Below are 16,625 nucleotides of genomic sequence, written 5' to 3' on the forward strand. Positions count from 1 at the left end.
TTGGATATATTATATGGGTTCTCATTTTCCAAAGTACAAAAGAAGACCTAATATGTACTTCATTTATTTCCCTTCATTATTTTGTTTATCAATAGTTATATTTCCCTTTATTACAAGAATTGAGTTTACCTGTCGGATGTGAAGTGTCATACCAGATGTATTCACCAATGATTGAAAAAAATGCTCCACTAGCTGCATAAAGCAAAATTTTCAAAACCATAGAGATTAGTAAAACCAAAGGCTTAGGTAAAAACAAAAAAAAAAAACAAAAAACAAAAAACAAAAACAAGAAAGATCAACATAAGAGCATCAGGTTCTATGATGCAGTATGCATATGATCAACATAAGAACATAAGGCTTCAAACCATCAAAACACTCCAATCTGAAAAAGTCAACTTGAGACCTTATAATAGTATAAAAAATTTTAGTCTTACCGAATTGCCTTCTCCAATCAACCGAGAGAAGCTCCTAAGAGTTTTCCGATCATGATCCCAAAAACCTCCTGCCTACACCATTGATTCATGGTTACCCAAGGAACAACCGACCAAGTTAATCCTAATCCTTCCCTTTTTGACTGAAAATCAATATTGGATAATGTGGTGTCTATAATGATCAAGGCTCACCACCACCTACCAGCCCCTAAGGATGAAATCAGTTGTTCAGTAACTCAAAATAATTGTCTAGCTAGATGTGAGAGAGAGAGAGAGAAAAGAAGACAAAGAAGAAAGGAAGAGGGAAGAAGAGAAGAAAATTTTCAAAATAGGGTGAAAATGAGTCTTGGTTCTCACACTCCCAATGATTAGTATTTATATAAGAGAGTTATAATTACAAGTATACCCCTCATTAGGTGCCCCAACCATAAGATGAATGTAATGATATACAATCAGCTCAACACTCCCTCTTAAGCCAAGCATAGATGCCAACCATGCCCAGATTGCCAACATTGTCTTCTATTTTAGGTCAAGGTACACCTTTGGTGAGACAATCAGCCAGCTGGTCTCTAGATTTCAATAAATGGTAAGCATATCTTTCCACTAGCAATTTTTCCTCTGATAAAATATTTATCCACCTAATATGTTTTGTGCAATCATGCCAAACTAGATTACAAGCAATATCTCTACTTGCCTAGTTGTCAAAGTACAACATCAGAGGTGTATCAAACTGTGCTCCAATCTCTGCCAATAAGCTTTTCAACCATAGTAATTCTATAAGTCGTAGCTTTATATTCAGCTTCTGCACTAGACCGGACCACAATAGACTACTTTTTACTTCTCCAGGAGACTAAATTTCCTCCAAAAGTAGTACAATAGCCTGAAGTAGACCTCCTATCATCAATGGAACAAGCCCCATTGAAATCTGTGTAAGCTTCCACCTCAAGATGATCATGTTTAAAATATAATATCCCCTTACCAAAGCAATCCTTGAAGTAACACAAATTCTACTCATTGCTTGCAATACAAGACATTCTGGGATTGTGCATAAAGAGACAAACCACACTAACCATAAAATCCATTTTTTTAAGTAACAACTCTTTGTTTGGCCATTTCTTGGTGCAATGGTAAATCTCAGGATAACAGGTGAGCATGGGTTTAAGTCTGAGAGCGGCAATTTTGCACAAAAACTGCCAAAGGTTAGAGCTGTAGCCAGTCTACACTTCCCAAGACCCTGAATAGGCAGGACCAACACTGTATAATGGCCCTTTTAGCTCTTTTCACAGCTAATGTTTTCCTCCATTTTGCAAGGGAAGAGCTGTTGCTCATATCTTGTACATCTTTGGATGTCTCCCCATGTGCAACCCTCCTTTTTTTTTATCAATAACACTTTCATTAATTCATCAATAGAAGATTTACAAAAGGAAGACAAACACGCTTATCTTCCAAGAGCAACAAAGAACCTCAAGAAAAGGAAAAAAAGAAAAAGAAAAGAACGAAAGAAAGAAAACACACTACAGTCACAGCTTGGCCCAAAAAAGTGAGTCCCTTTCTGCTCCTTGTTTAGCTAAACCGTCAGCTAGGGAATTAGCCGATCTTTTAACCCAACGTATCTTAACTTCCATCTCCCGCACCAGCCACTTGAATTTCCTCCTCTCATTATTGTACTTCCATAAACCATTGTGATCTTTAAGCAGCCACCCTATCACCACCTCTGAATCCCCTTCAATTAAGAGTTTCCTGATGTCCAACTCCTTATCTTTTTGGACTCCTTCCATAACTGCAAAGATCTCAGCTCTAAAGGAGTCACCCACTCCAATTGGGCCTGAGAACATGGCAGAAATGACCCCATTTTCATCCCTAAAAACACCCCCAATCCCTGATTGTCTCGGATTTCCCCTACTACACCCATCAAAGTTTAGTTTCACGAAACCACTAGGTGGAGGGGTCCAAGCCACACACACATTACTGACTTAGTTTGTGTGCAACTTGCAATTTCACCCCACTTCCTCAACAAGTCATCCACAGTGTGAAAAGCTCCAAAGATTTCAGCCACTGTACCGCCCTAATTTGTATGATAGCCCTCAGATCTGTTGCTCCTCTCTGAGCTTCTGAGAATATCCTAGAGTTTATTTCTTCCCAAAGTGTCCAACACACTGCAGCCCTTAGTCCTCTCCACATTGTCCTTCCCCTTTTTATCTGCCACCTGAAAAAAGAAGGGGAAAAAAGGCCTTGCAAGTCTAATGGGGGGTTCCAAATGCAACCAAAAAGGGACAAAGCCCATTCCCAAATTAATCTCGCAAAATGGCAAGACACCAGTAGGTGAAAACTAGTCTCCCCATCCGCTTTACAAAGAACACACCACTGAGGTGACAAACAAGTATTGGGTCTCTTCTTTTGGAGTAAATCACTAGTGTTGATTCTTTCCAGATAGGCTTCCCAACAAAAACTACCAACCCTAGGAGGTATTGCTCTACACCAAACCTCATCAACAGAAAAAGGAAGGAAGGTAGGACTGGTGGACTGACTTAAGACTTTGAAGAAAGAAGTACAAGAAAAAATGCCATTGGGAGAAGGTGTCCAAATTCTAGAATCCGCCCTAGTGGGGTCTAAGACAACGTTATCAAGAATTGCAATAAGGCTCAAAATAGTGTTAAAGTCTGAGTCCCTTAAATCCCTTCTTAGACCCAAGTTCCACCCAATCCCAGAAATGGAAGAGGACGGGGTGGTAAAAGACGAGATTGGCTCGTTTTTCAAATCAGAAAGAGCAAACAAAGAAGGAAACTGATCCTTTAGAGGGGCACTCCCCGCCCAGGTTTGTTCCCAAAATTTTATGGAGTTACCGGAATTCAAATCATACCTGATATTAGGGGAGAAAACTGGTAGCAGGGCATGAATGACTTTCCAAGGAGAATTGCTTGTGGTCCTAGCTCTGATTCCAGCGTTCCATCCATTATGCTCCAGCCCATGAATACTTGCCACTATTCTAGCCCAAAGCTTCTCCTTCTCCAAGGGGAATCTCCACAACCACTTTCCCAACAGATCAACTAATACTCCAAGCCCCAAACCACCACAAGTCTTACTCCTACAAACTATCTCCCAGCTCACTCTATAATCCCTATTTTCCTCTCCCGGTTCCCACAGGAAATCTCTCATTAACTTCTCCAATCTATTAGCAACCTTCACTGGGATTTTAAACACCGACAGGAAAAAGATAAGTAAATTAGCAAGCATGGCCTTAATAAGAGTAATTCTCCCACCAAGAGAGAGGTAGTTCTTTTTCCATGACACCAGTCTTTTTTCGAACCTTTCCACCATCGGGTTCCAAAAGCTCTCTCTCATGGGATTATCCCCTAAAGGCAACCCTAAGTAGTTCAAAGGCCATCCCGAGACTTCACACCCCAACACTTCAGCACTCTTCCTGATCTCTCCCTCCTCCAAATTCACCCCCACAACACAACTTTTCCCAATGCTAACTTTCAAGTTGGATATTTGCTCAAACAGTTGTATCATCGACTTCAAATTCCTAATAAAGCTCACATTACCTCCTTCACAAAACAGAATCGTGTCGTCAACAAACTGCAAGTGAGTAAGAGGGGTTTCCGCACTCCCAACTCTCCAGCCTCTAACGAGCCCCCTAGAATCAGCTCTGTGAATCAATTTCCCCAAAACCTCTGCAATTAGAATGAACAAGAAAGGAGAAAGGGGGTATCCTTGTCTTATACCCCTACTGGCTGGCAAGAAGTCTACCATTGTCCCATTCACTAGCACTGAGTAATGACAATTCCGGACACAACCCATGATCCACTTACACCATCTAGCCCCGAACCCAAATTTAGTCAAAACTTTCCTCAGAAATTCCTAGTCCAGCAAGTCATAAGCCTTTTCCAAGTTCAACTTACAAACCACTCCCTTCTTCTTATCCCTCTTAAAGTTTTCCACACTTTCATTAGCAATTAAAATCTGATCAGTAATTTGTCTTCCATTCACAAAAGCTCCTTGGTAGTGTGGAATGATATCTGGCAAAACCTTCTTCAGCCTCAAAGACAATACTTTTGCAATGATCTTATACAAACTATTAACCAAGCTAATTGGCCTAAAATCTTTCGGGTGGGAAGCATCTTTCCTTTTAGGAATTAAGGCTATAAATGTGGAGTTCACACCCGGATTGATAATTCCTCTCTTGTAAAACTCCTCAAAAACCTGCAAAAGATCATCTTTCAAAATGTCCGAACAGCCCTGATAAAAAGCCATTGTGAACCCATCAATTCAATATTTTACAACATAGAGGCATGACACAAGGCATTCCAGTACCTAGAGGCATGATGCGTAGTTCATAACATAAGAGGCGTAAGCCTCCTTAAGAGGAGGGGGATGAGGAGGAAGAAGAGGAAGAAGGATCTCATTTTTCTTTTCCCCTTCTTTTTCCTTTCCTGTCCTTTCCTTTTTCTTCTTTTTTCTTTCTTTTTTCTTTTTTTATTGTCTTTCTATATGAGGTCTGCTTGAGGCACATGAGGCGTACGCCTCTAGCACACCTCATGAAACCTCAAAGGTGTCAATGCCTCTGGCATACGCTTCAGGGCGTTTTGGGGGCGCCTCCAGCCTTGCCTAGAGGTGTGTATGCTTCCCATGCCTTTTAAAACACTACATCAAACTACCCTCTAAAAGAAAGTACAAGGAGACTCTCAACCCCAAACAAAAAGTTGCCCAAACTAAAATAATTCACTCAGAATGTAACATAGACAAGAAAGCAATGACAACGATCAATATAACAAGAAAGAAGCCATAATTTAACAGATGCAATATGTACAACATGTCCAACTCCAAACGGAATAGTTACTTTATTTGTAGACATGCAAAAATAGAAAATTTTTCAAACATCATTCCTTCTTAGATATAAAAACAATTAGGCAACATAGAAAAAAGAAAAAGAAGTGGATGCCTTTAAAGCTAAGGCATCAAAACAAATATGGCAGGAAAGGAAAATTTGAACACTAGAAGGTAATATAAAGACAGTGGGGGGACAATAAACTTGATAGACTGCAAACTGTTAAAGAAACAATCTCATCTTTTACTAAGCATCATATACCATTTTATACACTCCACTTGCATTGAAAGTGGTCAATTCAACAGAAGCAAAGTGTTCATGTGCAGGTAAACACAAGATGAAGACAAGTACCTGGGTATCATATGTTCCAACTCTTTCAGTGGGTATTTGTAAATCATAACTCAAATGAGGTCGACCAGATAAATCCTGAAGAGAAAGTGATTTTATATAAGCGAAAGGTTCAAGTTGGAAGATGGATGTAAACAGATCAACACAATCAATATAGTTCATGATAAATTAGAGCTTCCAAGGAACATAGTAGAAAATGGCAAGGAGCACACCCCTACTTCTACATGCAAAGAAAATATACAATCTTAAGGGTATAAAAGCAATTACAGCAAAGCCTGTGGTGCAGGAGATAGTAGGAAAACTTCACTCATGGATGGTGTTTCATAAAACTTCCAAAGGAAAAGTTTGGATTCCTTTTTTGTAATATGATAATCCTTTTGTAAACAGGCAAGGATTTTTTTATGGGACTACTTGGGCACTGGGTGTTTTTGAAATTTCCCATTGTACAACCTCTAGTTGTGCATGGATATTTTTTTTAATGAAATTCTACACTACCTTTTCTCAAAAAAAAAAAAAAAAAAAAAAAACACATTAAAGTCCTGGAGGGGGTGGATCTTTTGCATAAAGTACATGCCAAACACTATGGCAGCCCATAATAAAATTTACAAATGCTACTAGAATGTATTTCAATGGCATTATCCTGCTATTTGAGATTTTTAACCTCGGAAACTCCCCACAACTGTTTTATTCATCACTAGGTATATATTGTATGTGGTATGTTCTTGATCTTATCTTTTTTTTTATCAATGACAGTAACTTTTATTAGAAAATATTAAAGAAAGATACAGTATAAAGGGAGGGGTAAAAACACTTAACCCTCCCTAACAATAAGGAACATATTACAACACAGCCCAAAAAAGATTTGCTCTTCCCACCCCTTGTTTGGCCAAAAAATCTGCCAAAGAATTGGCACACCTCTTGGCCCACTGAACCTGAATTTGCATGTTTCGAGTAATCTGGTTGATTTTCTTTTTTTTTTCATTTGAGAACTTCCATAGACTAGAATCTTCCCCCAGCAACCAGTTAACTGTCAGCCTTGAATCTCCTTCCACCAACAAATTTCTGATGTTCAACTGCTTGGCTCTTTTGATCCCTTCCAAAGCTGCCAAAATTTCAGCTCTCAATGAATCCCCCCAGCCTATAGGTGCTGAGAACATGGCAATAATTTGACCTTCTTCATCCCGGAACACTCCACATATACCAGAAGGACCTGGATTTCCTTCACTGCTACCATCAAAGTTCAATTTAATGTATCCTGAAGCTAGTGGAGTCCAAGCTGGATTGGGAGAAGAAGTCAAAGGAGCAGACCGAGCCACTTCTTCCCACTTTCGAATGATGTCTCCTGCTGAACAACCTTCAAATATCTTCATAGACTTGACCCAATGAACCACCCTAATATATACTAATTCAATAATGGCTTCCCTGCTTTTTTCTTTCTCATGAAAAGTTCTTTGATTTCTTTCCTTCCACACACTCCAGCAAACAGCTGCCCTAGCACATCTGCACAAGAGTTTACCTCTCTTTTTAAAACCCCTCACTGATGTAGTACTAAATAAGCTCTGCATACTTGGAGGGGGAAACCATCTGCAACCAAAAAGAGAGAAAAGCCAACACCAGATATTTGAAACAAAGGGCAAGAAACTAATAAGTGATAACAGTCCTCACCATTCTTCTTGCATAAAATGCACCAGTGCGGGGATAAACACCAATTAGGCCTTTTCTTTTGAAGTAAGTCACAAGTGTTACACTTTTCTAGGATAGCTTCCCAGCAAAAGGCACCTACTCTGGGAGGGATAGGTCTACCCCAAACTTCTGAGACTGGGAGAGGAGAACCAAGGATTAGACTGGACTATGTTAATTTTTTGAAAAAAGAAGAGCAAGAGAAAATACCCGACGAAACAAGAGACCACACCCTACTGTCAACTCTAGAGGGGTCAATAACTACCTCCTCCAGAATCTTAAGCAAGTTAGAGATGGAATCCAATTCAGAATCTCTAAGAGCCCTTCTAAAACCTAGATTCCAATTAACTGCAGAATCAGGCAAAGTAAGAAAGGTAGCTACAGGCTCATTTTTAAACCTTGAGAGGGAAACTGCTCTTCCAAAGGAATGTCTCCCACCCAAATATGTCCCCAGAAACTCACAGACATACCAGAACAAAGGTCATACCTGATAAAAGGAAGAAAATAAGGATGGCATGAATAGACTTCCAAGGAGACGCCCTTGTAGCCCTAGATGAGATCCCCGTGTCCCAGTCGTCTACCTCTTGCCCATGAATATTAGGATTATTTTAGCCCACAAATTCTCCCTTTCTTTATTCAATCTCCATAACCTGTGGAGAAGATGGGCCGAATGGCCCATAGGCTATTACTCTATGTTATCTTTATGTTCTTCTCTGTAATGGGCCTTATTCTAGGCCCATACTCTTCTATGCTCTTTTTTATAATTTCTTGTCCAACCAAGGACCTCTCTTGTAATTACTCAAAGATTAACTTAATAAAAGTGTATTAGAGTGTTAGAGGGAGGTTTAGTTCGAACCTCTCATTCTCTAACCCTCCTTGCTGCAACTCTCTCTCTCTCATTCTCTAATCTTCTCTTGTTTGTTTTTCTGGTTTTCTTGCACAATCCCATACTTCTAGGGCTGTTTTTCAACTTGGTATCAGAGCAGGCCTGAGCTTGGCGTGGCTCTCATGTGGTTATAGTCTAGCCGACTACATGAGGGTGTTCTAGGGCTGGAAGTTTAGACTCATTCGCCTGATTCTTGGAGGTCATTGGAGGGTGGCCAAGACTCTATTCACTTGGAGAATAGTTCAGTGACCAGGAAAATCAGAGAGAAGGATTGTCCGGCCTGATTTGAAGCCCAAATCAGAGATTCATACAACTGTAAGTTGCTTCAATTATTGCTGAGTTATTGCTGGGTTATTTTTCTGATTTGGGGAGCTGTTAAAGTACTCGAAACCCCTCTATATTTGCTCTATTGTTCGGCTGATGCTGGACTGATTTAACTCAGAGATTTTTGGGTTATTTTCTTATCTTGTTGGACTACCAAGTGGCCAAAACTTGTTTAGACTCAGTGGTACGAGTCTCTACTTCAGTTCAGCTACTTCTTGGACCTATACGGAGTGCTCTTGAAGTGATTCCTAGTAGTTAACAGTGGGGTGTTGACTGCTGCATACATAGTGTTTGTAAAAAGGCCTCTTAAGTACTGTGGACTGTATTTTTGCTCTCTTTGGGAAATTATTGTTGGTAACCAAGAATACATAGTGTTTGGAGGTCTACTGGTTGTTTCTTGAAGGCTGAATCAGGCCTTTTTCTTCTTGAAAGAGCTGCCACCAAACTTGGTTCTCACGGCTGTCAGGACTGAACTGAGTTTGTGAGTTGCTGTGTTTGTTGCCGATTCAACTCAGTCTGAGTTCATCAAATCATAACATTAGTAGAGGCTTGTCAAAACCCTAATTGAAGTTTTTTACATAATGGACTTCTTAGATATTGAGAGCAAGAGTACAGCTGAATATGGACATACTTTGGGAAACCCAACTGATTCTTTGTTGGCTGTAACCACAGTTAAACTAGATGGAACCAACTATTTGGCCTGGTCACAATCCGTAAAAATTCATATTTATAGTAGAAGAAAGTGGGGGTTTATCTCTGGGAGCAAGAAAACTCCCCTAGAGGATGATGCCTCTTATGAGAAATGGGTGCAAGAGAATTATACCGTGATTAGGTGGCTCATGAATTCAATGCAGCCACAGATTAGTCAACATTATCTCTAGATGAACTCGGCTAAGAAAATCTAGGATAGTGTTGCAGAAACCTACTCCCAGAAACTGAATGTAGCCAGAGCCTATAAACTAAGGAGTGATGTGAAGAATCTAAGACAGGGGAAGAAATCCCTTGTGGCTTATTTCTCAACCTTGAAATCTCTGTGACAAGAAATTGATCTGATAGAGGCTGTGACATGGGATACTCCCAATGATGCAGAAACCTACAGAAAATTAGTTGAAAGGAACAGGGCTTTTGAGTTCCTAACTGGGCTAAACCCTGAATATGACATCACAAAACAAAATATTCTGTCCAAGGAAAGTGTCTCATTATCACAAGCATATGCCTTAGTCAGCAGTGAAGAAAGCAGAAAACAGGTACAAGTTCAAGGAGTTGGCACTAATGCATTTGCAAATATGGGGGTTAAACCCAAAGGAGTTATAGGGGCTCCTAGTGGCACTGGAAAGAAGGATGTTGTCTGTGAATATTGCAAGAAGTCAAAGCACACCAAGGACAAGTGCTGGAAATTACATCACTGGCTTGTTCTTGTTCGATTCCAGAAGAAAATTGATAGTAGGAAGATAGGGAGTGCAAATGTAGCCACGGGTACAGATGCTGAAGTTGAGTCTGCCTGTGCACAGTTGGCAGCCATGAAAGTTGAGTATGAAAAGTTTGGAAAGATGATCAGCCATCTTGAAGGAGTGACTTCATCATCCAACCCTTCAGGAAATTCAGCCACCACTGCATTTGCTCACTCATGTATAAGAGCTTCTGCTAACCATGCAGCCACCTCAGGTAATCCTAAGACCCCTTGGATCATAGACTCAGGTGCTTCTGATCACATGACCAACCTTTCCACTTTGTTTGTTTCATATGATTTGCTTCCTGGTCATGACAAAATCACCTTGGCCAATGACTCTCTTACCTCTATTTCTGGCAAGGGAACTGTCAAGGCTACGGACTCCTTACTCCTATCTTCCACCCTTCATGTACCTAGATTAAATACCAATTTGTTATCTATAAGTAGCTTAACCAAGTCATTGAATTGTTGTGTAACCTTTTTTCCCTCTCACTGTGTTTTTCAGGATCTGGAGTCTCGGAAGGTGATTGAGAGTGGCCATGAAGCGAATGTAATATACTTGCTTGACACTCCTGGACAATGCCTTGATCATCCTAAGAATACTGCCTTTGGATCTACCTTGTCAGAGTCTATTAGTCGAATCATGTTGAGTCATTATCGTTTGGGTCATTTGCCGTTTTCTGCTTTAAGTCATCTATTTCCTAAATTGTTTAAGGGAGTCAGTGTGTCTAGTCTTAATTGTGAGTATTGTCAGTTATCAAAGCATTGTAGAAACAATTACCCTTAGAGCAATAAAAGATCCTCTTTTCCTTTTAATATTGTTCACTCTGATGTGTGGGGACCTTACCACTTATCTTCTATGGGGGGCTACAGATATTTCATCCTGTTTATTGATGATTTTTTTAGATTCACTTGGATATACCTAATGAAATCTCGTGAAGAAGTTTCAAGACTTGTAAGGCAATTTCATGAATTTGTTTTAACTCAGTTTGATACCAGAATTAAGATTTTCAGATCTGACAATGCAAAAGAGTATTTTGAGAAGAGTTTATCCTTGTATCTCTCTGACATGGGAGTTATTCATCAAAGTTCCTGTGTTAGAACCTCTGAATAGAATGGAGTTGCTGAAAGAAAAAATAGGCATATTGTTGAAGTTGCAAGGAGCCTTTTGTTTGCCTCACATGTTCCCACAAGATTTTGGGATGATGTTGTTCTCACTACTACCTATCACATAAACCGTATGCCTTCCAGGGTTCTAGGGTTTAAATCCCCCTTCAGTCTTCTTCATCCAGACAAGGATCTCTTCCCGATTCCTCTCCATGTGTTTGGTTGCACTTGTTATGTTCACATTCCAAGTACCCGGAGATATAAGTTTGAACCAAAAACCCATAAATGCATCTTCCTTGGTTATTCCCCCACACAAAAGGGTTACTGTTGTTTTGATCCAAAGACTGGCACTCGATATGTCTCAATGGATGTTACCTTTGATGAACTTTCTCCTTTCTATGGGTCCTCTCAGGAAGGACGTTGTCAACAGGGGGAGAGTTTGTCACAAGTGGTTGCTCCTCCTCTCCCTGTTCCAGTTTAGTCTCTTGATGAGCTTGTGTCCTCACCAAATGAATCAAGGGAGGACCAGTCACTTCATTCTTCTTGTCCTAGTACTCCTATCTCTTTACCTCTTCATCCTACCCACAATGCCAAGGTGTATCAAAGGCAAAGGTCCAGGAATGAGCAGATTGTTTCCCTTACAACAGATGAGCCTCATACACTTCCAATCATAGATGAGACAATAGGTGTTGTTTTAACCTCTTTGGAACCATCTTTCCTGGATCTTGATGTTCCTATTGTTGTTAGGAAAAGAAAACGGAAGTGCACTGCACACTGCATTTCCAAACACCTTTCTTATGATATACTTTCTCCTTCATACTTTGTTTTCTCTTCAGTTGCTTCTAACCATATTCCTAGGTCTGTATCAGAAGCTCTTGAGATTCCAGAATGGAGAGATGCCATGAAATCCAAAATGGATGCCCTACACAAAAATGATACTTGGGAAGTGGTGGATTTGCCTGAAGGGAAGGATCCAGTTGGTTGCAAGTGGGTCTTTGCCATTAAATGCCAAGTTGATGGGACTATTGCGAGGTATAAGGCTAGACTGGTTGCCAAAGGCTACACACAGACGTATGGAATTGATTACCTGGAGACCTTTGCTCCTGTTGCTAAGATGACATCTGTGAGGGTTCTCTTATCTCTGGCAGCTCACTTTGATTGGCCCCTTTATCAGTTGGATGTAAAGAATGCGTTTCTGAATGGTGACTTACATGAGGAGGTCTATATGTTTCTCCCTCTAGGAATGTGTAGAAGTGATATGCAAGGAAAGGTATGCAAATTGAAGAAATCTCTTTATGGCCTCAAACAGTCTCCTAGAGCATGGTTTGAGAAATTTAGAACAGCACTTGTTAAATTTGGCTATACTCAGACACAGTCAGATCATACTCTTTTTGTGAAGAGAAGTGAATCTATGGTAGTATATCCCATTGTGTATGTTGATGACATTGTTGTGATTGGTGATGATGCCTCAGGAATTCGTGCTCTTAAGTCTTTCCTTCGTACAGAATTTGAGATTAAGGATCTGGGGGAGTTGAGATACTTCCTTGGCATAGAAGTTGCTAGATCCAAGGATGGGATTCTTATCTCCCAAAGGAAGTATGTCCTTGACTTGCTCTCTAAAACTGGGAAGATGGGTGCTAGACCAACTGCAACTCCTATTGATATGAGTCACAAACTTTCTGCTTCAGATAGGACATTGTTGAAAGACAAAGGGGTCTTTCAGAGACTTCTTGGGAAGCTCCTGTACCTGTGCATGACTCAGCCAAATATTGCATATGTTGTCAGTTGTATTAGCCAGTACATGCATGCCCCTCGAGATACTCATATGGCAGCTGCAGAACGAGTTTTGTGTTATTTGAAAGGCTCTCCAGGAAAAGGGATTATGTTTACCAAGCATGGACATCTAAAACTTGAAGCCTATACTGATGCTGACTGGGCTGGAAATATTGATGACAAAATATCTACTTCAGGGTATTGCAGCCTAGTGGCTGGTAATGTTGTCTCCTGGAGGAGCAAGAAACAATCAGTTGTGGCCTGATCCTCAGTAGAAGTAGAATATAGGGCCATGGCACATGGAGTCTCTGAATTGTTGTGGCTAAGGTCATTGATGGAAGGACTCAGGATTGATTATGACAAGTCGATGATGTTGTACTGTGATAATCAGGTTGCCATCAACATTGCCCACAACCCCGTACAACATGATAGAACTAAACATATTGAGGTTGATAGACACTCTATTCGAGAAAGAGTCTCTTCGGGTGAAGTGTGTCTTCCATTCATTACTTCTGAAGGACGATTGGCAGATTTTCTCACCAAGGGTATTCCCAAGGCAAGGCTTCAACATAACACTAGCAAGCTAGGCATGATTAACATCTATGCTCAGCTTGAGGGGGAGTGTAGAGAAGATGGGCCGAATGGCCCATAGGCTGTTACTCTATGTTATCTTTATGTTTTTTTTCTGTAATGAGCCTTATACTGGGCCCATACTCTTATATGCTTTTTTTTGTAATTTCTTATCCAACCAAGGACCTCTCTTGTAATTACTCAAAGATTAACTTAATAAAAGTGTATTAGAGTGTTGGAGGGAGATTTGGTTTGAACCTCTCATTCTCTAACCTTCCTTGTCGCAGCTCTCTCTCTCTCTCTCATTCTCTAATCTTCTCTTGTTTGTTTTTCTGGTATTCTTGCACAGTCCCATACTTCTAGGGCTGTTTTTCAACTAACCATTTCCCCAAAAGAGCTTCATTCTTCTTCTTTAAGTTACCCACACCCAGACCACCATCACTTTTGGCTTTTGTAACCAAGTCCCACCTAACTCTGTGGTCCCTTTTCTCCTCTCTTGGTTCCCATAAGAAATCCCTCATTAAATTCTCCAAAATTCTACACACTCCCTCAAGAATTCTAAACACAGACAGAAAGTAAACCGGAAGGTTTGCCAAGGTTGACTTTATCAGAGTTATCCTACCACCCAAAGATAGGTAGTTTTTCTTCCAAGAGGCTAGCCTTTTTGTGAATCTATCAATCACCAGGCTCCAAAAGCTCCTCTTGGTAGGGTTATCCTCTAGTGGAAGCCCCAAATATTTCAATGGCCATTGAGCAATCTCACAACCCAAAACTTGGGCCCTTTCTTCCACCTCTCTGACACTCATATTAATGCCAATCACACAACTCTTATCAAAGTTTACTTTGAGGTTAGTCACTTTTTTCAAACACCTTGATCAACCATCTTTAAATTACTAACCCACCTAATCTCCTCCCCACCACAAAATAGAATTGTGTCATCTGCAAACTATAAATGAGTGACTGAAACCCTATCCCTCCCAACTCTCCAACCATTTACCAATCCTCAAGCATCTTCTTTCTCAATAAGCCTCCCTAACACTTCAGCAATCAAGGTAAACAGGAAGGGGGAGAGGGGGTCTCCTTGCCTAATACCCCTAGTAGCTGGAAAATGATCTATCACCCTACCACTCACCAGTATAAAATTGTGACACGTTCTCATACACCCTTTTGCACCACCTCTGCCCAAAACCAACGGACTCTAGTACTTCTTGCAATAAGGACCAATCAACCAAATCATAAGCCTTTTCCAAATCCAATTTGCATACCAACTCTTTCTTCCCTCTTCTTTTAAAATCCTTTGCACTCCCATTTGCTATTAAGATTTGGTCTACAATTTGCCTATTCTTTACAAAAGCACCTTGATTAGGGGATATGATTGTGGGAAGCACCTCTCTAATTCTCCGGGATAGCACACCTTAGCAATGATCTTATAGAGGCTATTTACCAAACTGATGGGTCTAAACTCTTTAAGGTGGCAAGCTCCCTCCTTTTTTTGGAATTAAGGCAATAAAGGTCGAGTTCAGGCCTGGATTTATCACCCCTCTTTCAAAGAATTCCGAGAAAACACTTTGGATATCAGCCTTAATTATCTCCTAGCAGTCTTGATAAAAAGCAATCGTGAAACCGTCAGGGCTCGGGGCTTTAGATCTATCCATAGAGAAGATGGCCTCCCTTATTTCTTCCAGATCAAACTCTCTTTCCAACCACTCAATCAAATCATCAGAGAACCTGGGCCAATCCAACCCATCAATCCTTAATCTCTAATTTAGAGGCCTTCTAAATATAGATTTGAAGTATTCCACAAAGGCCCCAGTAATCTCAATCTATTGGGTTAAAATTGTACCCATTTGAATATATCTCCCTCTTTTACCCATTTGTGTCTGTATTTTTGCTTCCAACTCATTTCTTCTTTAAAATTGTGTCCTCCAGATTTTTCCTCAACTCCCACCTCACCTCTTTATCCTTTTCCCTAAGACATCCCAGTTCTTCCTTTGCATTTAATTCCTCAATCTGTCTTATCAATCGTTGCTTCCTTTCTTCTATCCTCCCAAAGTGAAGAGTATTCCACTCCTTTATTTTGACTTGAACTCTTTTAGTTTCCAATGGAACTTCATTCCTACCCAGTTTGCCCTCGGGTTAATTTCATTCCACCACTACTTCACTTTCTCTTTAAAATCTAGGTGCAGAAGCCACATATTCTCAAATCTAAAGGGGGAAGGACCACTGTTTCCAAAATCAGCCTTGCTTAGCATAATTGGCCAATGATCGGAGGTAACTCTCGGCAAGGCCCTTGACACCAAATCTCCCTAGTGCTCTTCCCAATCTGTGGTAAATAAGAATTTGTCTAGTTTGGAGCAAATTGGATCAACTTGGAGATTAAACCAGGTAAAAGTATTATGTTAGAGATTCAGTTCCTTGAGTTCAAAGGCATTGATAAACTCGTTAAACTTCCTCATACTGGTAGTACTCCTTTGTCTTACCTTATTGCACTCATCACTGAACCTGATCACATTGAAATCCCCTCCTAAACACCAAGGCCCATCCCACAGACCTCTAATGTCTTCCAACTCTTCCCACAGATCATTCCTTTGATTGTAGCAAGTAGGGCCATAGACATTAGTTAAGACCCATTCAAACCCATCTGTTACTTGCTTGAATTTAATAGAGACCGATAATCTTCCCATTAATTCTTCCACTCCCTCCAACACTTCATCCTTCCATAATGTGACTATTCCTCTAGATGAACCCCAAGATGGACTCATTACCCAACTCAATCCATTTGCTCTCCACACACTTCTAGCCCACCTTTTATTAAAAGTCATGAGTTTAGATTCCTGGATTAAAAAAATAACTAGGTTTTCTTTCCTTAGGACCTCCTTTATTAAAGCTCTCTTTATTGCATTCCCCAAGCCTCTCACATTCCAACTTACAATCTTCATTACTCCAATATAGTCTGCCCCTCTCCTAAACCTTCTTTCCTAAGAACCTCCTTTTCTTCCCCTACCCTTCCTCTCATTAAATTCTTTATCCCCCTCCACATCCAATTTCAGCCTCTCAACTTCACTTGACCTTCTTTTCCTCCTTTTCCCAGCTTCATTTTTAATCTCCAAATACCTTTTCAGCTCATTCAGATTTTTCACCTTGCACCCTAGCTTTCAACAAATTAAGCTAGAGAGTCCTCTTCTTCATCTCCCTTTTTAGTTTGTTTATTTCCCTCCTCTCTGTGCC

General features: G+C 40.3%; 1 protein-coding gene across 4 annotated transcripts in view; it reads right to left on the reverse strand.

Moving 5' to 3' along the window:
* LOC148862179 (imidazoleglycerol-phosphate dehydratase 1, chloroplastic-like) overlaps window positions 1–16,625 on the reverse strand; it is a 43,184-nt gene that overhangs the window by 15,814 nt on the left and 10,745 nt on the right. For all 4 annotated transcript variants that reach the window (XM_088984282.1, XM_088984286.1, XM_088984284.1 and 1 more), the window contains exons 5-6: window positions 5,611–5,685; window positions 130–192 (exon numbers count right to left, since the gene is read on the reverse strand). In XM_088984282.1, the coding sequence (XP_088840408.1) occupies window positions 130–192; window positions 5,611–5,685 (138 nt within the window). The remainder of the gene's footprint in view (window positions 1–129; window positions 193–5,610; window positions 5,686–16,625) is intronic.

The sequence above is a fragment of the Nelumbo lutea genome, chromosome 4 (genome assembly GCF_056320005.1).
Source record: "Nelumbo lutea isolate HS-2025 chromosome 4, American lotus-T2T, whole genome shotgun sequence".
Taxonomy (NCBI): domain Eukaryota; kingdom Viridiplantae; phylum Streptophyta; class Magnoliopsida; order Proteales; family Nelumbonaceae; genus Nelumbo; species Nelumbo lutea.